Below are 24,764 nucleotides of genomic sequence, written 5' to 3'. Positions count from 1 at the left end.
AAAACAGAAACTACTCGACCAAAATTGACGATAATTCTTGGTATCGTTTTTCTTAGAAAATGGCGCATCTAAATTACTGATAACAAATGTTGCAGAAACTGACTATGGGAAACTGGTTAGGTTTTTTTTTTTTTTTTTTTTTTTGAGCCACGACCCACCCTGCAACAACATATCCCCCTAACCGTTAGGCGTTAGAGTGTAGCCTCTGTACTACTACCAAAGATTCTGCTATTACTACTTACTAGTCTACTAGACCTAGTGCCGTAGTGGTAATAGTACTACTACTAGTAGTAGTACTAGTAGACTACTACTACTAGTAGACTACTACTACTAGTAGACTACTATAACTACTAGTAGACTGCTACTAGATCTACTACTAGACTACTACTGGTAGTTTAACTTGTAAGCGCCGGCCCACGGGCCAGGCCACGGCCGGGACGCTCCCGCTTGCTTGCTGCGGCCGGAATAGCCGCTCACTTTGTGAGCGAGCTGGGCCTGTTCTTCTAATCTACTTAATAGACAAACAGTTACAACTTACAATGTCAATCATGTAGAATACAGTATATCCTTTCTAACGTTAAACTATATGGGGGCATACCAGACATACCACTCTGTATTTCCCAGGCGATCGTTTCCGTGAGGTCTATTCTCGGGCTTGGTGCCATGTTCATTCGCTCTTGCACTGGCAGCGGGGGAGATGCAGCTGGTTCATATCGGTAAGGTGCAGCCCCACGATAACGTTCTGGTTCATCGGCTGCCTCTCCCTCCCCATCTTCCCCTTCAACTTCATGTGCTTCCTCTTCTTCTCCGCTATCGTCAGAGCTGCAGTCTTCATCATCATCATCAATGTCGAAGTTTACCCATATAGGGGGAGACATTATGCTCGAGGTACCAGGTATCTGTGCAAGCTAACTTAGTGATAATGTACGTGGTAATGCGTACATGTCGACAGTCAGTGGGTCGACCGGGAGCGCACATCCCGCGGGGCCCGGGCCTGGCCGGGCTAGCTATCGTGTACGCGCGTGTACCAAGCTAGTAATCTGAGTGCTTGTGCTGAGCGGCGTCTGCTAACTGAGCACAACTCCGTGCTTATACGTCATCAATCGGTTCAGGGGTGTTGGTCACGTGACTATCTTTTTCGCAAAAGCTGCAACGGGGTCCTCCAAAAATGTGATATTTGGGGGAGTTTCTAGAAGCGATAAAAACCGGAACGACACTGACAACATATTTACATTGATAATCATGACATATATTTTACATTTCTTTTGCATATTAAAACATTTTGCAAGCATTTTATTAGGTCTTTAAAAGAAATGATTGCCATAGACATAACACATAAAATGGTCAAATTTTGCATGGTTGATTTCAATCGATGTTTTCCTTGATAATGATGTATTCAAATTGAAACACCATAAAACAAATTCAATTCAAAAAGAAAATTTCATAAAGTGCAACACACTATGATCTGGGTAAAAAATGGCAAAGAATACCAGAGATATGTTCCAATGAATTGAAATTTGATGATGGTATCTTTTAAAAATTGCATTGTTGTCATTTTGTACAGAACTTTATATTATTTTTCCAGCCTCAAGGACCCGTGAAATGATATCCACAACTCATCAGCTTTCAGATTATGTAACAAAATATGGGAGTCATTGTCCATCCGGACGAGCTATAAAGTATTATGGATTTGAGATGTGCACTATGTATCGCCATTGATGCACGCACAGAACTTTAGCGTTGATGAGCCTGAATGATGTCATATCAAGTGGAATAGACTTTGAAATTCAGTTAACATAGTGTCAGTGATATTTGGAAATAATTCCATGCAAAACTGTCATCTTTGTCCAACAGACATGCATACAATTTGTATGGGTGCAAATGACCCAAATGCAGACGTGTGCGTGCACAAAATTGTGAAGTGCACAAAATGGTGTGAAACAATATATACAGAATTATTTCTAGTTCATTTGGAGCATTGTGAAATTTTGAAGCCCGCAATATACGCACCAGGGCAATTTTTTTATATTGCGCACATTTGTAGATCATTACATTAAATACATGTACTGTGTACAGTATCTCCAAAGTTTCATAGCAAAATGATGTTCAGAAATGGACAGAGAGACAGTCAAGAGATCACAAAGAGAGAGAGAAAAAAATGTTAGCATTCTAAGCTCATAAGAGCCATAAATGATCAATGTAAGTTTCAAGAGATAAGATATCAAACTTTTTAAGATAATAAATACAATAAAGGATCTGTAAAGAAAGGAAGAAGAAGAAAAACAAAGAATTCATACGGAAACAAAGTGATTTGTGAACTCTCGCAGATCTCGTGATAATAACTCTGCAATCACAATCGGAAATGAGGTATAGTTTTGAAGACTACTCAGTGTTAACACTTAAAAAAAAAATGAACATGACTTGCTTGTGTGGTTGTGCTATAACTGTGTATAATTTCATACAAGATATGGGGCATGGTATTAGCATATTTTTACTGTGTACGTGAGAATATCTTGTCTCGCCAATGGTACAGCTCATGTTCATAAATTATGCCAGTAATTCTACACTACAGTAGTGCCTGAGCAATACGATGCTGGATGAATTCAAGTAAAGTAAGACATCAACAACCAACTAGTTTTGAAAGTTTTTAAAGGAGGTGAATGAAATAGACTGGTAGTGGCTAGTAAATCAATGAAGTTCGGTCAGTAGGAGAAGCAAATTACACTGCTAATAGTTTTTGTTAAAGACCCAGTAGCGTACACAGGGAGCTGAGGTTGGCCCGTGATTAAATTCATCTTCTTTCGCTATACCCACCAAGGTACAGTACAATAGAAAACTACGACTAGTGCAGGCCTGCATGGGTAGATTCGCCGAATGTGTGCATCGAAGTGTAAGCTCGTTGGTAACATTCGACTCTAGTCAAGATTCTGCGGCTTTGTGTGTACCTAGTATAGAGAAGAGTGATTAAAAGCTCTGCACAATTTTTGACAGGAATTCTGGAAAATATTTTTGTCGGGCATTCAACCTTCCCGCTGCATGGTATTCCTATGCTGGCTAGGTCTTTAAAGGACAAGTTCACCTTCATAGACATGTGGATTGAGTGGATGCAGTAATATCAGTAGAACAATTCAATGAGAGTTTGAGGAAAATCAGACAATCCGTTCAAAACTTATGAATTTTTGAAGTTTCTGCTCAGTCATGGCTGGATGAGAACAAATGGTTAAGATGGTTGAACAGATTGTGGGATTTTCCCCAAACTTTCACTGATGTGTTCTACTAAAATTGCTGCATTCATGCGATCCACATGTACAGTATATGAAGGTGAACTTGTCCTTTAAAGGAGAAAACTCCCTGCTGTCTTAAAGAAGAAGTCCACCCAAAAAATAAATGAACTTCAAAAGAAAGAGAAAAATATTCTCTACGAAATGATATGGAAATTACAGAAAGTGAAAAAGAAATAAGGAAGATATGACATTTTGAAATTTCAAATTATTTCAGAAAATATTTCTTGACCAGTTCTTGTGAATATTCAAATGAGCAAGTTAATGATTTCATGTCATGATTTCATGTCATGATTTGGAGGTGGATTTCCTCTTTAAGGAAAGTATCAAACAAATTTTTCCCGAGCCCATCCCTCATCTTCCCTCACAATACCCGTGCCCCAGAAAAGAAAAAAGAAAGTTGACAAGTTTTGCTGGCATTTGGCAGTCTCTGTAAATTAATTACCTCCCAAGGACTGACATCAGCATTAATTGTCTTGACACAGAAATTAATGATTTCCTGTACAATTAGCTCCCCATTGTTAGAACAGGATTCACCTCGTGCCCAGGAGGTTCTCGAGTGCTTCATTTCGGCTACGTTTACACCGTGTTTCCCGCCGGCCGCAGCAATCACATTGCAGGCCATCGTGGACAAAATGGGATGCGTGTGAGACAACGTGGGGGGATGGGATGGGCAAATGTGACAGGCCATGATTGCCATAGATGCTGTATCTGAAGTACAAGTACAAGTACTTGTCATACAATTCATATCAAAGCAAAGCGTGGTATTTTTTTGTTCTCTACATCTTTGCTCATTACATCATGTCCAGGTATCAAAAATCTATAAAACTTGCATAGATTTGAAAAAGAGAACGTTTTCCCAAAGCATGACTACATTGCTGTCTCAGAATGAATTGGCATATAGAGTTTACACAATAGCACATGAACAGTTGAACATGATCCAATATGCATCCATCAATCAATGTTATGTTATGTACTACAAGCTTCTCTGAGCACTACATTAGTTAAATGTGATAGATGATGTGTGTTCCGTGTTTTCCTTGATGCTGCAGATCTGAAACTTTGCCCCAATGTGAACATACATGCAGTAGTTCATAAAGATTTAAACCTGAACAAGCCAGCCATTTCTGTATTTTGCATGCATTGTCCGCAATAAACAAGTGGTACAGCTGTACTGCTTCTAGCAGTGAAAATATATGAAAGCGATAAATTCAGATTTTCATTGTCCTATCATTCAACAACTTGGTTTTGATTTATTGTATCGTGAGTGTACCATCGTGTGCTCTGATCTGGTTGTAATGTCATCAACTAGTAATGCCGCTATTCTATCATTAGAGAGACCGTAATGAAAAATAACTACACTGTATGTAGTATTACAAACACATCTATTTCTGTTAGATTGATATTTTCTTCATGTAATATGCAATGTTTGCAAAAAAAAAAGTATGTCAAAACCATGTGGCCTGCGTACAGCACCTGCAAAATCTAAGCCAGCGACGCTTCAAGGCGTACGTGGAGTCATTTATCTGCAAAAATGAAACCAGGAAGTGGTGAATGGGTTTAGAACCAAGAGTAGGGTCACATGCGGCGAGGACATTGTAGCGTCGGTTTCCTCTCGAGCCGTAAAGGAGTTTAAAGGGGCAGGCGTGCTCGAGTACGTGTCTATTAAGAGATGACTGAAATCATATCCGTGGCGACACAAAGAAGCCATGATTTGTGTCATGTTCATATTTCTGGTGTTTTCTAGGTGCTAGGATGATCTGTAAAATGAGCATTTCAAAGCCTGGCTGGTCTTTCGATAAACTGCCATACTACTTCTGCATCTGTTCCCTCTCTCTGTCTCTCTCTCACTTGGATATCGCCCTTTTGCGGTGTAATTTCATGATCAGTTACAGGGTGGTCCACAACTTGAAATTTGAGCATGTTGCAAGCTCTGAATGTGAAAATATTGCGGAAATTGTATGTGCGTGGAGCAGGCGTCACGAGCACAATGTGTGCACAATATTTCGCGGCTTATTTCTCTTGTGCTTCGTATGTTTGATGTTTGATCTCATGTTTTGCGCACAAATTTTCTAATTACCAAGTAGTTAATTTGATGTTTCACAAGTTGTGCGCCTGTTTTTAACATGCCACATTTTATTTTGAGCAGGTTGCAAGTTCTTGAGCATGTTGTGTAGCATACATGTTGCTGGCTTTGGAGGATGGTGCACAAGAATTTGAGGATGTTGCAGCAACATGCTTTAACCTCTAATGGACCACACTGAATTAGAAATATCAGGGTTCCCAGTCCATCCAATGCTTTACTTGAATCTTTGGTGAGCAGGGCTTTAGTGCAGTATTCAACCGAACAGAAAATTACACAAGAAGCAGAAAGTCATAAAACTTCATGGATTCCACACAGCATTATTACACCCTTCTTGTTCCATGCTGATGAGAAGTAGTTACCTTCATACTCAAATAAGCAGACATATACAAGGGTGACCAAATTTTAAAAGTTGATACTCGTTATTAATTCCCCTTTGCCTGTCTTTCTCGCGTACACAGGTAAAGCTCTGCACTAGCATTTAACCTGCTAAGTCTCACATTTGTAACAATGCCAGCAGAGATATGTTGGCCCTCTATTGCAGAGCACCATCATTACAAGCCACGGATCCATATCATGTTCATGGCAGCCAACATGCCCATGAACACTTTTAAAACCACTATAAGCCGTGAGCCACACTCGTCTGCATTCTGCTGGGGTAGGAAATGGACAACGCAGCTGTGAATGAGTTTGGGAGGGTGTTTCGGAAACACAAGTATGAGATTCTCGCATGGTTTCCTCCAGTTCCCTCCTGGTTGCTGAAACTTGGAAAATTATTTCTACAGTCACTGTATCGTAACGATGTTTTAATTCTTAAATCTACACATAGAAAGATGTGTAATACACATGTCTTTCAAGGTTCATGCCCCACTCCCCCCCCCCCCCCAAAAAAAATGTTAAATGATCAGATCAAAACATGAATCTACCATTTGAAGATACTGTAGTACCCTGCATCTTTGCAAAGCAAATGGCTTGTTTCCTTTTGGATTAGAGGAATGCAGTGAATTGTTTTTGCTGGAATGATTTTTAAAGAGATTTTTCCTCAAAGAAAAGGATGTTTTGAATGTCAACATTTCTCCACAAGGTCACTCGTGAAAGTTTCAGTAAATTAGGAGGAATGATAGAAACGTTATAGCCAGTGTGAAAGTCAGTGTTTTGGCTGACTTTAGGGTTATGCAGTCCAAGCTTTCTTGAACCATCTCATTGGCACGGCTTGTATCATGCTGTTCTCTCATCTTGCACACAATATTATCAAATTTGTCTGGAACTGACCCAGAAATAACTTCCTTTTCCATGGAGATGTGTTTTAAGAAAGCCGTGCAGAAAATGTCCATCTTTAGAAAATGTGGAGTTGGTGATATTTCATACTCAAAACTGAAGAAGATCAATCGACAAGCGGTGACACAGTTACAGCCTTAGGATACCATTTTTAGTTATGAAAGATGAAATCCGGTCTATTCCAGTTAAGTTTACTTGGATAGGGTAAAACCAAGGAGGTTCATGAGATGCATGGAGTAACAATAATGTTATTCCCTTTGATCCCATGTTTGATGCCGCCACTAAGAAATAATTGAAGTATGTGCTAAACTCAAGCTACCCACAGATAGGAAGACAATTGATTCATGTGGCATTGCATCATGACTCGTCGCTTTCATTGGAAGATATGTCTTTTTGATGGTAATTACTTTTCGCTGTCCCTTCTTATGAAACATGAGCGGTACATAAAGGTACGGACACAGGGATGTGGGAATAAAAATTCCACAAAAATTGATGAAATAAAAATAAAAATTACCCAACTAAACATGTTTTTACACTAATCTAACATATAAATGAATAGAGAACTATACACTTGAAGATTGTACCATATCAGTTTCATTTGTCGGAAGTGATCAGAAAGATGATAAAATTGACTTTTCAGTAAGGGTGCGGTTCAAATATTTTCACAACGTACGGCTCAGATTTACACTTTTTGACATATTCCTGGACAGGAGTTACTTTCTTTTTCATATGCCTTATCATTAGCTGAAATTTAATTTCCTTTAATACAAAAACAAATAAAATATAGGCAACATTATGTTCGCGTTCCATATGAATCATCTCTTTGCTCGGAAAGACGGCGGCATCGAACCCCAATCATCAAAGTCACAAATGCACCTGTGGAATTCTTTTGTACGTCAAAAGAAAACTGACAGCAGTTTGAATGTTTACATTCAGTTGGAACTCCATTTCTCAAACCTCCTTGGTAAAACTGAATAAGCAGCTCCATAAAATTGTGAATTAAGTGGCACACAAAAGTTTCATTTTTTGTGACAAAACAGCAAAAAGGGGACTGTCGTAGTTGAGTGGTTAAAGTGATCAAACACACAAAAACCGGGTGATGTCCGCAACAATCTTCATGATTGGATGAGGCACATTGTCCTAGAGAAAAAGAAGAAGAAGAAAAGCAGAGAACAAGACACAAGGCAATCTCATGAATGCAAGCTGAACCATTTCTGTGCCAGGGACTTTAGGGCTTTTTACACTTGTGTTTCTTAACCCCGGACTTTCTCTGACCCAGGACTGTCGTTAGTCCCGTACCAATTTTTTCAGCTTTTTACACTCGCCAATTAGTCCCGTACTATCTCTTGTCCGGGGCTAAGGAGAAAACTTACATTTTTACACTCGTATTTTTTAGCCCCGGACTTTCCAAACCACATGAATATTCATAATTACGCTGTGCATGTACACGTACACGCACGCACCGGCAGCACTTGATTACCTCGTTTCTGATTGGTCAGTGAGGGTCGGACTTCGTCTCCGTCGCTTAGCCCAGGATTATTTTTTCGTTCTGTTTACACTCACTTGCTTGGCACCGCAATTGCGGTGCTAACCCCTGCTATTTTGCAGGGCCAGATAGTACTGTACTATCGGTGGGGCTAGCCCACTTTGGCAAAAACGAGTGTAAACAGAAAGTGGGCTAAGGATAGTCCCGTACCAACGGTGGGGCCAAGGCCCCCCCCCCCCCCCCCCCCTTTAACCCCACCGTTGGTCCGGGGCTAAGCAAAAATTTACAAGTGTAAAAAGCCCTTTTGTACAGTGTGTACAATGCTATGGGGTTTTCAGTGCCAATCACCACTCAAAGCACACACAAGAGTTGAGATGAGATGGTAATGATATCTTTAAAGTCTCTCTCTACCTTGCTTTTAGATCTTTAGCAGTTTTTCTATTATGCAAAGAATTGAAATGAAAGAAATTAAAATCATTACATCCCTCATATCAAATAGTTGAAGTTACCTTGTAGCAATGGCCTTGGAGCTCTGATGTGCTTATTACAAATTAAGAAAGAATGGTCAGGTTTTCATACTCAAAAAAGATTGTGCCCATTGGAAGTGGCACCTTGGAAGCTGTTGTACATTTTTTAGGAGACCATAAGAAACAAAAACCTTACGTTGTAAACTTTGGGCCACCATCATGCAAACTGTGACTATAACATTGTATGCATACATGTATAAAAGTTAGACAAGAAGAATGCTTGAAAACCAGGATTTAAGCCATCAGATACTGTAAAGTGAGGAATGTTCGCGTGCATTCTAATTTTGCGAATTTCACGAGAGCCAAGATTCGCGAAATTCAAATGCATGTGAAAGTTCTTGTCTACACTATATACGCATTGAAAGCTAGAGGCAACTCGCAAAATTTCATGCCGCAAAAAAGGCCATCAGATACAATTTGTTAAAATTTCATGCCACGAAAATATCGTGTTTTACAGTATAGTGATTTCAGCCACAATCATTCATACCCATGCAAATAATTCTTGGGCCTATCATCATCTTCAAATTTATGTAGCACACATTATTATGAAGCATAATTGATGTGGGATTTGGTATATTCTCCTTTAAAATCAAATATCGGCCAGTTTTCTGAAATATTCTTTTTTTTTATTTTGCTGTTGCTGTTGTTGGTGTTGCCGACACTTGGCTACAGCTTTAAGATGAAAATATCTCCACTAATGCAGATAAAAAGGAAATTTGCATGTCAAATCACCCATTAGCACTTCAGGCCACCCTTTATGCTAGTGAAAGTAAAAATGCTAAAGGGGAATTTCCACTAGATTTTGTTCTGGTCTAAAATGCTTTGTCTGCTTATAGACCGAAAGTACTTGGTCTTGCTTAGTGAGTGTAACTGAGATGGTGTATCAAAACATTTCCTTGAAAATCATAGCGCGAAAACTATCCAAGTTGTTAGGACATGAAGACATAATTATGAGATTGAGTTGCACAAAGTTTTTTTTTTTTTTTAATGTGAAGATTGATATCACTTTAAAGTGTTTGTCTTTGAGGAATTAGATTCCAAATGATTGCTTTTTCAAAATATAATTCATGAGGAAAATGTGTGCAGGAAGAGTTATTTTTTTTCAAGTATTTTCATAGATAGATTTACAAAGCCTACACGAGCCTCTTGAAACTTTAAAATCTTTAATGCTGATATTACGTTAATAGGGTAAAGTGGAAAATTCCACTCCAAAATGAAGTTGACTTTGAAGTTGAATAAATCATTAAGCAGGCAAAAAGAATGGTATGATGTTTCAATGAAGTTGTGTGTAAAATAAGAGAGTTTAAGAATTTTACTGTGCATATATGTTTTTGATGGTTTTCTTGGTAATTACATTTCATCACTTCACAAATATCCCATTGCCCTGCACAAAAATCGTAGGGCCGTGTGTTTGGTGAAAGTGATGTTTAACCTGTTGAGGACGAGTCCCCAGTATAGTCGGGCAAGTGTCTATGGGAAAAGCTTGTCATAGCAAAATGAGTCTGTCCTCAACGGGTTACTGTAAAAGTGGTTTCTTTCGCAGTGGTTTTATTTTCGCGCTTTTCGCGCTTTGAGATTGAACCACGAATTAACATCACGCGAAAATGTTTTGAAAAGTCGCGCGAAATTAACCACGCAAGGAAATGTTTTGAACTCGCCGCTTGTTACAAAATCGCCATTGCGCACATACACACACAAAGATTCTGCGCATTGAGTGTATTGATGGTCAACACACACACAGCCATACCGCGCAATGTAGGTACAAGCATGCTACTCGCGAGACAGGATTTCAGGTAAGCCTGCATTTAATTTCAATTTCTATTTAATAGATAAAAGAATAATTGGATTATAGTTGGGGTTTTCATGTGCAAAATAAAACAGTTTTTGCCGACTGTATGAATTCACAGATTTTGCCGACCGCGAATTTAAACACATGCGAAAAAGTCGGCACCGATGGAAACCGCGAAAGTATCTGTACGCGAAAGAAACCACTTTTACAGTAAACTGAATGATTACTTTAATTAATAGCATCCTCATCTCAAGTCAGATGAGTGAGCATCCTCCCAGTCTGTTTATTTAAAGGGAACCCAAACCCAAAGAGAAATGTGGATTGAGTGAAAGCAGCAACATTAGTAGAACACATTAATGAAAGTTTGAGGAAAATTGGACAGTAAATGCAAAAGTTATGAATTTTTAAAGTTTGTGTGGAGGAACCGCAGGATGAGGAGACTACTAGAGGTTATGACGTCATTGTGGACAACAATATAAAGAAAATAGGGAATTCCGCAAAATTTCATTTTTCCTGAAAATTATATATTCCATCAATTTGATACTGACATACATGTATGTTAAGGGTAGTAGTTATTCCCCCTGCTTTCTGAAAGCAGTTTAATAGTCAAGTGCTCTTTCATTATGCTAGGAAAGTGAAAGCATGTTGAATTTTCTTTATATTTTCTTTATAATTGTTGTCCACACATTATGTCATAAACTTAAGTAATCTCCTCATCCAGCGGTTCCAACATCAAAACTTTAAAAATTCATAACTTTTAGATGGATTGTCCGATTTTCCTCAAACTTTCACTAATGAGTTCTACTAATGTTGCTGCTTTCACTCAATCCACATTTCTCTCTGGGTTTGGATTTCCTTTAATATAAATCTCTTGGTTAAAGTCTTCTTCCTTTGTGTGCTTTGATATTGATGATTATCATCATTTCAACAGCTATGACTGTGCGATGGTAATAACAGACCTCAAGTTGGTCACAGAATAGGGCAGTCTATCTAGGCATTTTGACACAGATGTCCTCACCATGTAGGGCGCCCTCACATGGTTCAAAATGTTCAAATACTCTTCACACATGCAGAATACAAAATGTTCAGAATACATAGATGTCTTCTATTTATGTTATTTAGAGAGAAACATTATGGTATTATTTCTTGACTCTCAAATGGGAGATTCTAAGTTCAAAGGAATCCAAGACCTAATGGATTGAGTGAAAGCAGCAGTATTAGCAAAACACATCAGTGAAAGTTTTAGGAAATTATAGACAAGCAATGATATGCTGTCATTTCTGGATAAGGAGACTACTACACTTCATGACAACATTATGGACAACAATATAGAGGAAATATTTATAAAGACAATTCCACAAAATTTGATTTTTTATGAAAAGTACACATTCCATCAACTTCTTACTGGAATATACATGTTAAAGGTAATATTCCCCATTGATGCTTTCTGAGAGAGGTATAGAGTTAAGTGCTCATTCATTATGGTAGAAAGAGAAAATATGTTGAATATTTCTGTATATTTTCTTTATAAATGCTCTTGTCCATAATGATGTCATGAAGTGTAGAAGTCTCCTAAGCCAGCAATGACAGCACCAAGACTCCAAGCATTGCATAACTTTTGAATTGATTGTCCGATTTTCCTCAAACTTCCACTGATGTATTCTACTAATATTGCTGCTTTCACTCAGTCCATATTTTTATTTGGGCTTTGGTTTCATGTAAGTCCTGTGTTGTATATTTTGTAGACATTATGATGTTATAGCCATACCTGTCCCTCTTGACCCTGGTGGAAAATGTGTTAGTGGTAAGGCAAGGACAAAATAGTGATCCATATCTCACTCCTGTCATCGGAACACACCTATTGTTGCTAAAACATCCTGCCCAATGATGAACAAATAGTACAGGGCCCCGTTGCTAGAAACTTTGCGTTTAAACGCAACTTGCAACTGATTGTCACTGGCCAATCAAAATCATTGTTGCATGCATGTCTTCTTAATAGGGCAGACCCTGAGCCAATCAGAATGGTTGTTTCAAAATTAGCAATTATTTGCAATTGATTGCAACTTTCTTGCAACGGGGCCGAGGTCTTGTATCCAGGACATTCTGCTTAAAATCCGTGGCCTAATTATCCACTATACCACAGAAAACCCACTGCCTGTATGATGTGCTGTGGGTTAGCATTAGGGTTAGGGTTAGGGTTAGGGTTGGGGTTAGGCCTGATTTTACTCTCATGTTGACTAATCCACTTTTGATGTATCTTCACTGTCCTTCTTCATGATCTGTTCTTTGGATAACTCCTCCTTTGAACAGCATTTCAGTGATGTTTAACCCACTGAAGACTAGTCGTGAGTATACTCGGGCAGGTGTCAATGGGAAACGTGTGTTAAAGCAAAAGCAGCTCACCCTCAATGGGTTAAGGTCTCTGTTACTGGTTGTGTGCATGATGTGTTTGCATGGTGTCATTGATATCTTTGTTTGAGTTTTATTATGTTCACAGACTGTTCATAGAATGAACACATTAAACTATCCTTGTTTAAAAATCCAGTTGAAAAACTTAACCATGGCAACAAGGGTGAAAAAGCCTATCTCTCAAGGTACTGTTTCCGTTAGATATACACAATTGTATGTTATGTTTTAAAAAGTGAATCTGGTATTGGGAAAATGCGTGCTTTCTTTGAATGGAAAGCAAGAAAACACAAACAAAAATGAGAATTTATGTTTGGTCTCTCTATCGAGAAATAATTGTGTAAAAGGTACAAGGTACTCATGGAATGACCAGAGTGCAATTTTCTTTTCCTACCTAGTGTCGAGGCTGCATTGTGAAAGTGAAAGTTTCAAGATGGACCTCATTCTAGACGTCAACACACAGATTTATCCAGTGGATTTGGGTAAGTCAACTAAATGACATTTCTTCAATTTTGATTTGTGTGTTTTGAGACTTGTAGTGTATTGTCACCATGTCAAACTGCTAGTGTGTGTGTTGGGGGGGGGGATGTTATACTGAATTATATTGACTGGAAGGATAAAACAAATGAAAAAGATCTGAGCGAGTGTTCTATCCATATTGGTTACCTCATCACTTTAACTTTCTGGTTGGCATCACATTCTTGTTCTGTGTCACAGTACTTAGATTTGTGTGTGTGCGTGTGTGTGTGTGTGTGTGTGTGTGTGTGTGTGTGTGTCTGTCTGTCTGTATGCCCCGTTACCTTTTTATACTTCTGTATGTCTGCATGTACAACATGTACAATGCATGTATGTATTTAATAACATAGTGTGTATGTCTGTCACGTTCACTCTCATTCCTTATCCCTTTCATGTACTTACAAATAATTTCCTGAGATGGTCACTTCTATTCTTCATTACTTGATATCTCTGTGTCTCTTTGAACTCAAGTAGCAGAACATCTCCTCCTTTTCTGTATCTTGATTTTTGTTGTTGTTTTTGGTATGATATGAGTCACTGGCCTTATACCAAATTTCTAGTGCTTCTGGAGTGCCTCGAGTTCTCACGCTCTGGGCTTCATGGGAAATTGAACAGCACCTCCACCCACTTCCTGTCTCCCACATTTGACCATCATCCTAGCCGTATCACCAGCTTGCTCCAAAATCAATTCCAGTATTCTCCCCGACATATCTTAACTACCCCTCATTCTTAATCTATCCCTACCCCATCCATACCCCATCCTTCTCCAAATACCCTATCCTAATCCCATTCCTATCTTTCCTCTATCCTGTCTCTACTGTCATATTAGTACCACATCCCCATCAGCCCCTATCCTGCCCCAGCCTATCCCTTCCATAGCCCTGCCCCATCCTCATCCTATCCCATTGCCATCCTATCCCTGCTCCACCTTAACCTTGCCCTTACCTCGTCCCTGTCCTATCCTTCCAAAGAAGTACATCATTGCCACTCCCTTTCCAAACCCATCCCCACCCTTTCCCTCCTATCCCTACCCTATCCCCAATCTATCCCATTATATCCCCTCCCCACCCATCCCAAGCACATCCCCAACCTACCCCATCCCTAATCTATCTCCACCCCACTCCCATCTCTACCCATCCCTATTCTACTCCCATTCCATCCCTTCACCATATCTCCCAATCCCTACCCTACATGTATCCCATCCCCACCCTATCCCGATCTTATCCCTTCCCTAGCCTACCCCACCTCAATCCCTACCCCACTCCCATTCCACTCCGTCCACCCGTTCTACACCCCACCCCATCACATCCCCACCCCATCCCTGTTCTATGCCATCCCTTTCCTCATCACATCCCTACCCTTTTCCCATTCTATCCCTTCCCCACCCCATATCATACCTAAACCTCCCTGCCCCTATCCCATCCCCACCTTATACATCCCGATCTCATCCCTACCCCATCTAACCTCCATCCCACCCATTCCCTATCCCAATCTCATCCCATCCCATCCCTTCTCCATCTCCATCCCATATGTATTTCTCCCCTATTGGTACCACTTCTCTAGTTTCCTCCATCCTTCCTGCTCCCGTCCTGAGTAGATGATTTGTAGGATATCACCCATATGAGGCTGTCATTAACCATGTACAATCCTGACTGAAAAAAACAAACAAAACCAAACACATGTTTCCTCCGTTTCAGGTCACCAAGCAAAACTTGGCATGAGTACTTTATCAATGTTGCTACAGCATATCAAATGTTTGTGTAATGCTGTCTTCAAATAAAGCAGCTTATAGACTCTGTATTCCTTCCAAAAGCCACTCTTAGAAAAGCATGATAAAGATAATTCTTTTGCCTCCTCACAATCAATGATCCTTATAATTGCCTCTCTCTCTCTCTCCGGAATGTATGTTGACCAGACGTTGTGCAAAAAACATATATATTGACTTTCCCACCATCTTTCCTTGAATATTGACCCCATCCTCTTTGGTGTCATAGACGGTCCTCTCCCTTCCTCATCCCCCTCTCTCCCCCTCTTCTTCCAACCCCGTCTCCATCTCCCTCCATCTCCCTCCATCTCTCCCCCTCCCTCTTCATCTCTTCCCTCCCACATCTCTGGCGTGTGCCCGTTTCTGTTGCACCCCATTTCCCCAATTTCTCATGCTCCAGTTTCTACCAAGCAATGGAGCCCTACTTTCATCATCGCCATCCGTTTATCCCCCTTGTGGCTCCCATCTTGGCCTTATTGTCACCCCTCTCACTCCTCATTTTTCTCCATTTTTCATCTTTAGCATACATATTCTTCTTTCCTCACTCTCCGTCTCTACCTCTCTCTCTATCCATCTCTCTCTGTCTCTCCTTATTTTCCTCTATGTATTCTCCTTATTTGCTCGATGGCATTGAAGTGGGAGGACGAACTACATCTCCTTGGGTCAACCCGTCCCTCTTTTACTCCAGTGTTAAATTTTTACCTGGAAGTCATGGTTTCGAGTGCAGATGATGCTGTGTGTATATTCCAAAGCTGTTTGCTGGATCGTCATCCTCCCCCTCCTCCTCCTCCTCCAGAGTCTGTGTACCTCCCACGCAATGTGTCATCCATTTGCTCTCCCTTGCACTTTATGCATGCCTGTTTGATGAAGGAGACTCCCGTTATAAGCCGGTTGTGCTACCTTAGCAATGGATGAAAATGGTAAAGATGATGATGATGGTGATTATGATGGTGACGATGATGAAGATGACGATGATAATGATGGTGACGACGACGATGATGATGATGATGATGACGATGATGATGATGTGGATGATGTGGATGATGATGATGTGATGATGATGATGATGATGACGATAATGATAATGTGGATGATGATGATGTGGATGATGATGATGTGGATGATGATGATGTGGATGATGATGATGTGATGATGATGATGGTGATGATGACAATGACGATGATAGTTAATGGTTGAAAGTCTTACCTCACTGGTGTGATTGTTTAGATGGCAGTTGTGCACATCATGATGTTCACAAGATTGAGATGAAGATGGTGAAAATGATGATGTTGATGATGATGAAGAGAAGGATGATGATGATGATGGGGGCAATAACCAGTGTATGGTACACATTTCAGTAATGGCTGGTTTGGAAAAAAAAAGACTGCTAATGATAATAATGGCCTTGATGATGATGATAATGAGGAGGAGGAAGAGGGAGACAGAAGATAATAGTATCAACAAGGATGATGATCAGAATCAGCTTGTTGCCGGTATTAACATATTTTGATTAATCAGGATTTCTTAACAACTGACACAGTGGGTTATCATGGCAACGCACGCCCATGGATGATGACAGTGTGCCAAGGATGATGAATGTAGTTGTGTCAGTAGCACACACATCCATTTCATATCATAGTTATTATTTGCTACAATTTTCTACCATTTTGATTTTATAATAGATCTGCTTTCAATCCATAACAGGAATAATAAGATAACTACATTGTAATTCAGACTTAAACAGTTATGATGATGGTGATGACAATTGTGATGATAATGATAATGATAATGATAGTAATGATAAGAATCATTATCATCTGTCTAGAAAAACCCAAGTCCTCACTGACGTTTTTTGTTTGTTTTTATGTTTTTTGTTTTTTAAACAATGATTCATTCTTATTTCATCTGAATTGATGTCCATCTGAATCCCCCCCCCCTCTTGGTTTGACTTGTCTAGCAAATATTGCATGCTTGTCTCTCATTCGGTCTCAAATCATATTATGTATTCCCTTGTCACCTCAGCTTTCTTGTTTCATCTAAGTAATTGTGATGCATCTCCATCCATGCCCTTTCCCACATGATAATCATAAATTCCCTGATAAGTCTGTAACCACCCCCCCCCCCCCTCTTTTGAGAGAGCATTCTCAGTGTGCAGATAGCATCTATGACTGTCTATCTTTTCGTATATCTTTCTTGTCATTGTTGCAAAGATGAGGAAAAGATTTGTGTCGCTTGTCGGCAGCGTTGCCGTCATGTGGCGCATTGGATTGTCAACAAAATTTGTATTTGTCCTGCCTCCATTGTCAGCCATCAAACACACAGTCCAGGAGTAGAGCTGAAGATGGCAGCAACGTGACTAAGGATGATTCACACAAGTGTCATCATAGACGGAGAGCGCCGCAAAAGCGCATTGACAGGAGGGGATGATAATCAAGAGCCATTTCTCCGGCAGCCCATCACCATGGCGATGAGGGATGCGGGCCATTGACGAGTCCTATTAATCAGAGACACCGGGGCCCCCGATCCCCACACTAACAATGACGACTGTGGCAATGATACCAATTGACATCATTAATATGTAAATTTGTATCGACATTTCTAGGCACAGCTTAACTGATAACATTCAGTAAAAGCCAAATCTTATGAGGGATTTATGTTTTGATTAGCGTCATTCTGGCCAAAGCATTGTAAAGGATATGAAAGCTCCAATTCATAAAGCGCTGTGGGGATCTCTTCAGAACTTGCTAGTACCTCAATAATATTAATGCTTCAACTCCTGACTAGGTCTGAAAGTGATATTCACCTGTGTGTTCAAAGACATAACATTAAAGACACCAGAATTTGAGAAATCTCAGGTAAAATTGCCTGCGATGTATCAGTCAGTATTGCGCAGGTTAAAGACCTGGTAATGTGGGGACACTATAGACTGGGAAGGCTGGCCAGGCTTGGATATCCTATACTATAATACTCGAAGTTGTTGTTGTTGTCGCGGCCTTATGTATTTCCTGTTTTATTTCGGCGTTGCTGGTTTCTCTATCTCCTCCCGAGCCGTCGGCTCCGGGCAGTTGCGACCGGTGCCGTCGGCCGCAGGAGAGTATCCTACATCGAATGGCGTGGGTTTCGTCCCCTCTCCGCCTCCGTGTCGACGTCGAGGACGAAAAAGAAAAATTAATTAGCTACATGCATAATGCATTTTTGTGCGTGACGAAAGAGCCGAGCGTTTCAATATTCACGGAACCTGCGCTGGCCTCCTGCTTTCTCGATCTTCCATCTTTTAGCTTGCAGAGACACTGGGGGATACTAAAGATGATGGTGCAGCGAAATCTCTGACATCTTCCGGCGGACGCACACGCACACACACAATGTACCTCGCAGAACTCTATACACACTCTACACTGTGTGTATATAGTTCTGTGATGTACCTTTGCCTCCGCCTGTTACGTGTACTGAATGTATTGACGATGGTTTCACGAATCTGTGTGTGCGTGACATGGACTACAAGGGCATTTACGTACAGTTCGCCATTATTGGCGTCCCCAAATGAAAACAACGAACGTTGGTTATGTAATTGTATTTTGCACAACTGCAGAATACTATATGCAGCTCAGGTACGTCATTTAGTTTGCTCGCCGTTTGCTCTCAAGTCCGGTGTCATTGTACGCAGACTGTTTAGGATGCGGCTAAATATATTTGCCGATCGTACCCTTACATATCAGATTACACGCGCAGCTGTGTCCATTCGTTTACTGCAGAGCTGCTGTAATCATACATATTCATAAGATGAGCGGACGTAGAGGAAAACCTCGCTTTGCCGACCGCCTATTTTTAAAATTGCAAGTGGAAATAGAATGTGTGGTTCTATGGTCTATCAAACCAAGTTTTGGTGACAAAAAAAGAGGGAGCAAATGAAGACGAATGCAGTGATGTATATATTCTTCTTTCTTCCATAACATGGGAAAAATATTAAAGAAAAAAAAATACGAGGTCGTGAGAACCTACTCCCACGGGTGCCTATTAAACCTGATGACTATGATCTCCCCCTCCCCAAATAATAACAATGATGATAATAATAATAATAATAATAATAATAATAATAATAATGATAAGGATAATGATAATAATGATATAATAATAACAATAATAGGAGCAATAATTGTAGGCCTAATATTAATTATGATAATGTACAATCTGAAGCAGATGTAGTTCTATATTGATATGACATATCAAGCCAAGTTTTGGTGATTAAAAACAACAAGGAGGGAGCAAAATTATGAAGACGAAAATATCTTATTTTTCTCTCATAACGTGGGGAAAAGAAACATGAAAAAAACAAAAAAACAAAACAAACCGAGGCCTTGAGACCAGCCGTGGATTCCCGCGGGTGCCCGCGTGGATGCAAGAGCAGAGGGTAATCAAAGTCAGTGTAATATCTTCCCGTTTCAACGGGAACAACCTGTGGGCAGAACTTTCGGGGAATCTCATTTGCGTTTTTGGTAATTTTTTCCCTGAATGTTTTTGTTTTTTGCCCTGCGGAGGTGGAAATGTGTGTGTGCGTGAGGGGGGGGGGAGGGGTGAGGGGCAACAAGACAACTGTTGGACTTCAACGGGTGCAAATAACCCCTCGAAACTCAAGTTCTATAATAAAAGCAAGTAGTGGCGGGAATGATCCCTACCAATGGACCGGATCGCCTGGCATATACTACAAAAATGTATTATAAAATTTCTGGGAAGAGTGGTCATTTAGAAGACAGCACAATTAACGAAAGAATGAGAAGACTTTTCTTTTTATTTCTTCAATAAAAATGTGCAAAAATCGTATTATGAGAAAAAAAAAATAAAACCCCTCAGACCCGTGGATTTCCACGGGTGCTGCTAGTATTCAAGAATCCCATAACAAATTGTGTACAGCTTTATCACTGACATCTGCATTTAAGTACATTTGTATGCAAACATCCAAAGAACCTTGACCGGAGGTGACCGTAATTGGTAAGATACTTCGATGCACATATTCGCTGACCGGTGCTATTCATGTTTTTCCAATGTATGTCAGGAAGCAGCGAATGAATCGGGCCATCCATTAATCTCCCATGCTACCGGGTCTTAAAGGTGCGTAATCCCAGTAGTGTAGAGGGTGCTGTTGATGATACTGCCGATCACCGTAAGCATTGATACGAACATTACCGAAGTTGAGCTGTCATCAAGAGTAAAGTGCGTAGGTGTTGCTAAGTAACGTTGCCTTAGTTGTCTTCTCTGCGCATCGCGCAGTCAACAGTAATGCCAGGGTGCGAGCATATGTGCTTCTTATTATGGCATCACAAAAGAAGTTTGCTAGAGTTGTCATCCCCCTCAGCCGAATCATGAGCCGAACTGTGAACGGACCACTGACTACAGTGAATCGGTCTTCTTCGGACTCGGGGAAGTGGGCCACAGCATAAGCGCCAAAGAGGAGTCGATAGCATAGGTCTCTATAGGATACTTGTGCCGTGCGCCCGTGTACGCATTTGACTAAAACACCGGGACCATGCACCTTTAATTAACCCGTTGAAGACGAGTCCCAAAAATATTTGGGCAGGCATCTATGGGAAATGCTTTTTGTAGCAAAATCAACCTGTCCTTAACGGGTTAAAATGCAGTCTTCCCAGCCCATGAATAATAATATTCACATTTGCTTCACTTGCAGTTCTCGGTGCAAATAACGGCATGAGTGCCTTGAAAGAAGACTAGGGTTGGACCATGATAAACCCATGTCTAATACATATCCATCCAGCTTTGTGAGACTTTCGTATTAAAGGTTATGTTGAGTCATATGAAAGAAAATGGTACGCTGGCCTTTGGCATGGGAGCTTTTTTGTTGTTGTTGTTATCATTGTGGTGACAGGATGAGAATGAGTCAAAATGTTTTCAACCAAATTAAGTTCAGTCCGTAAATAAGTCAATGAAGGTCTTGTCAGGAAGCCGTTGCCTGTGTGTTATCACAAATTGTCGTGTAAGCAAACCTTGCTGTGTGAGTCATCAAATAATCACCGGGGTGAGCTTCATTTCTTACATTAGAACCTTCCATGCTCCTTTGGAAATATGACATTAAAAAACCTATGATGTCTAACCTTTTCCATAATTCACACTGCAACGAGAACTCAAGAGTTTGTGCCGACGTTGAATGCACCAGGCCCAGTTGGCTCAACAGATCGACTGCTGCAAATTGTTACCCCCCCCCAAAAAAAAAAAAAAAAAAATAAATAAATAAATAAAATAAATAAAAGAAGATATGGTATGGTCATGATGCCGATCCAGATACTTGTAGTAATTTGTGTGTGTGTGTGTGTGTGTGTGTGTGTGTGTGTGTGTGTGTGTGTGTGTGTGTCCACACTTGAGATTTATTAATTTTGACATTACATTTCAAAAATTGAGGTTTTAACAGCTTTCTTTTGTTTTGTTCAGGGGGGCATTTCATGAAGCATTTTGTCCAACGAAGTTGTCGCACAAAATTGCTCTCAGTCAATCAGATGCAAGGATTTCAATAGCTTGTAACAGTTTGTCAGAAAAATATCCGACCAAAATGCTTCATGAAATGCCCCCCAGATGTGTATGATTAGGGCTATAAAAGCATTTTTACATCAACCGGTCAAAACCAAGTTTTCCTCAAAATCCAGATATCAGCAGTTGCTAGGCAACTATACCCTGAAAACTGGGTGGAAAAGCCCTCAACTTACAATCCTCATGGAGTGCAGTCATATTCTTTTTTTTTATTGAATATTCTATGAGACTTCCCCTGTTTTGTTTTGTTTTGTTTTGTTGTTGTTGTTGTATTATTTTTAGGGGGGGGGGTTGTTTTCTCAATTTATGCCAGTGTAAATGCTTGTTCATTTTCACAGGTGAGAATCCCATTGTTCAGTTATGTAACTTATCATATCAAGTACAAAGTGCATCTTGTTGTCGTTGTTTGCATCCTGTACCTTTGTTGAAAACTCCAGCAGAAAGAGCAGGGCATGCAGATATCTTGTTTATACTTGTAGGTGGAAAGTTTTCTGGTCTTTTTACTAGTGTAAATGGAGAGTGAAAACACAGAGTGTTTATTTATTTGGCATTGTCTTTAATATCATATTTTGCCAGTGAAAATAGTCTATGTTATTTCTTATAGATGTGGGGTTTACATAAACCTGTTAGTGGCAATTCTGTAGATCTATACTCTTACACTAAGATAGATTAGTTTGCAGTTTTACGTTTGTCGTAAGCTGTCCATGTAAGGCCTACTACATTATGCTCAGTCCCTCATATACAGTTACATGTAAGTAGAAATGATTTGATTTGAGCAAACATAGTATTTAGCGGACATATCTGAAAATGATATTTTTTTAAAAACATGATACAGTGTTATACATGTTTTTTCTGTTTTGTTTGATTTTTTTTTTAAGTTTGGGCTGTTTATGCCATCTCTAATAGTATTTTGAAATATAATATGCAGAAATACTGTATAATGAATGGGGGGGGGGGGGGACAAACCTAAAGACTAATTTTCACTACATCTATGCAGACTATCTTGCAAGCCCCAACAAGTTCAGATTTTCCTTGATATCACTGTTCTTTATATCGACAGGAAGTGCTCAAGTCCCACTTCACTTGGATCTATTTGTTTGCATCATTCATGCCAACTTTCCCATTTTGGTGCCAGGCTTTTTGTGCAAGTCCGATTTCTGAAGGAGAGCCTTTCTATCTTGTGAAAAGGTCTCTAAAGCCAGAAGGTACAATGTGCATACCACTGGAGTAGTCTTGTCAATCAGACAGTAAAAGTTAGAAACTTTCCTTCCGCTCCGCTCATTCCTTCTTTCTCTGTCTTCTGTTTCTCTTTGTTCCATCATCTTTTCCTTCTTTTGTGTGATTTTATTTTCCTTTATCACTTTTATCATATCTTTCTTTATTTCTTATCCATTATATTTCATCATTCTTCCTTTTCAATATTTTCTTCTTACCTCTAATCATTTTTTGTTTTCCATCTTACCTTCTTCTTTCTCACTTACCTTCTTTTTTTTTCTTTTCATCCTCTTCTAATACTTTTCTCATATGATTGCTATTCATTTTATTCTTTTCTTTCCCTTCTTTTTTCTGTTCTTTCTTCATTTTTGTAACCACTATTGTGACTTCCAGAATCCACTCAGGCTGACATTATTGTGGTATTAAATTGAGCTGCTCTGTTGCAAATCAAAGACTTTGGCCCTCAGATAGAATTTCTCCAAAGATTTCTTTATTACCTATTGCAGATGATTTCATTTAATCCCCCTGTGTCAGATTTGTCCTTCAAGGTATAGGCCTAGATTGTATTGTTCAAAGAGTGGTTTCAGTCCTTTTTGTTTCTTTTCAGTGTAGAAGTTATATTGCATAGATGTCATAGTTTACAAGTAACTCTTGTGCAATCAAATCAGTATATAGTTGTATGTGCATCTAACATGCCCCCCCCCCCAAAAAAAAAAAGAAAAAAAAAAGAAAGGAGAGAAAACAACTCAAAAATTGTACTGTTGCTTGTCACATTCCAAAACATACAAAAATGTCTGGACATTGCTGAAAGTTGAGTTTTGCGAAGTTGTTAGGGTTTATTCTTGAATACAAAACTCTTGTTTCTCTAGCTACAAGCATATACAATACAAACAGTTTTATTGCATGACTTGTGATCATCTGAAACTTCAAATCATTCTTGGTACATCAAAAGTGAGACTGAAAATTTCGGGACATATATAAATACTGAATTAGTCAAGTGTTTTAGTAGTAGTCATGATAATAAGAAAATCATGGGCATATATTATACTCAGGCTGGATTTGAACCAACAACCTCCTGATCACCGGACAGGCGTCTTATAGATCCACTAGACCACCAAGCCTCTGCCCAACAGCCACTGAGTACTGCATATTTATTCAAATTAATGAAAAGATGCCTGTCCTATGATCAGGAGGCCATTAGTTTGATTACACATACATGTATGTTTGCAGCATTGCGTGTACGCCCATGACTTTTTTTTCATTATGGCTATTATGAAGACATTGATTAATTCAAAGCATAGTTTTGTGGATGTAAGCTGAATATCTATCAGTTTCTACCCCCACCCCAATAAAAAGAAAGTGATAATCTGTAGACATTATTCAGGAGGTAACAAGTGCAAAGCATCCAGAGAATATTTTGAACTACCACATGACAATCTGCAGTGCAGAAAGTATGGCGAGTTTCCATTATATTTCTGATATTTTTTCATTCTTGCACAAAACGGTGCCGAGATCAACAAGATCAAGCATTGTGGTGATGAATCAGGTTCTGAACAGGGTCTGCTTTTGTAGACTATTCTGTGCCTTTTGTTTGACAGAAGGGTGCAAAGTCTTGCCTCTACCACAAACTTGTCTGGACTTGCCACCAACCACATGGCAGCGGCATTAGGGCAAGCACCATTATGTCAGTGGGGGTGCAAAATTCATCAAGGGGCGAGAGAAACACAAGAGGTGGAATAATTAAAGCTAAGCTTACTTATTTTGATGGTGCAATTGATTTTTTGATGTAAACTATCGTTCTAAATTGAAAAGGTGGGTATGTTTTAACATATTCAGCGATAGGTTTGAGGCAGATATTGCCAGGATTTTGTGTAGTGATTAGCG

General features: G+C 39.6%; 1 protein-coding gene across 1 annotated transcript in view; it reads left to right on the top strand.

Annotated features, from left to right (window-relative positions):
* Positions 1 to 24,764, top strand: part of LOC139726199 (DNA-directed RNA polymerases I, II, and III subunit RPABC3-like) — a 90,099-nt gene that overhangs the window by 33,323 nt on the left and 32,012 nt on the right. Inside the window, exon 2 of the mRNA XM_071637269.1 lies at positions 13,249 to 13,332. Within this exon, the coding sequence (XP_071493370.1) occupies positions 13,249 to 13,332 (84 nt within the window). The remainder of the gene's footprint in view (positions 1 to 13,248; positions 13,333 to 24,764) is intronic.

The sequence above is a fragment of the Diadema antillarum genome, unplaced genomic scaffold (genome assembly GCF_040938485.1).
Source record: "Diadema antillarum isolate AM-2024a unplaced genomic scaffold, OU_Dant_1.0 seq00000081_RagTag, whole genome shotgun sequence".
Lineage (NCBI taxonomy): Eukaryota > Metazoa > Echinodermata > Echinoidea > Diadematoida > Diadematidae > Diadema > Diadema antillarum.
The sequence above is the reverse complement of the archived record's forward strand: the minus strand, read 5'-3'. Positions and strand labels throughout refer to the sequence as shown.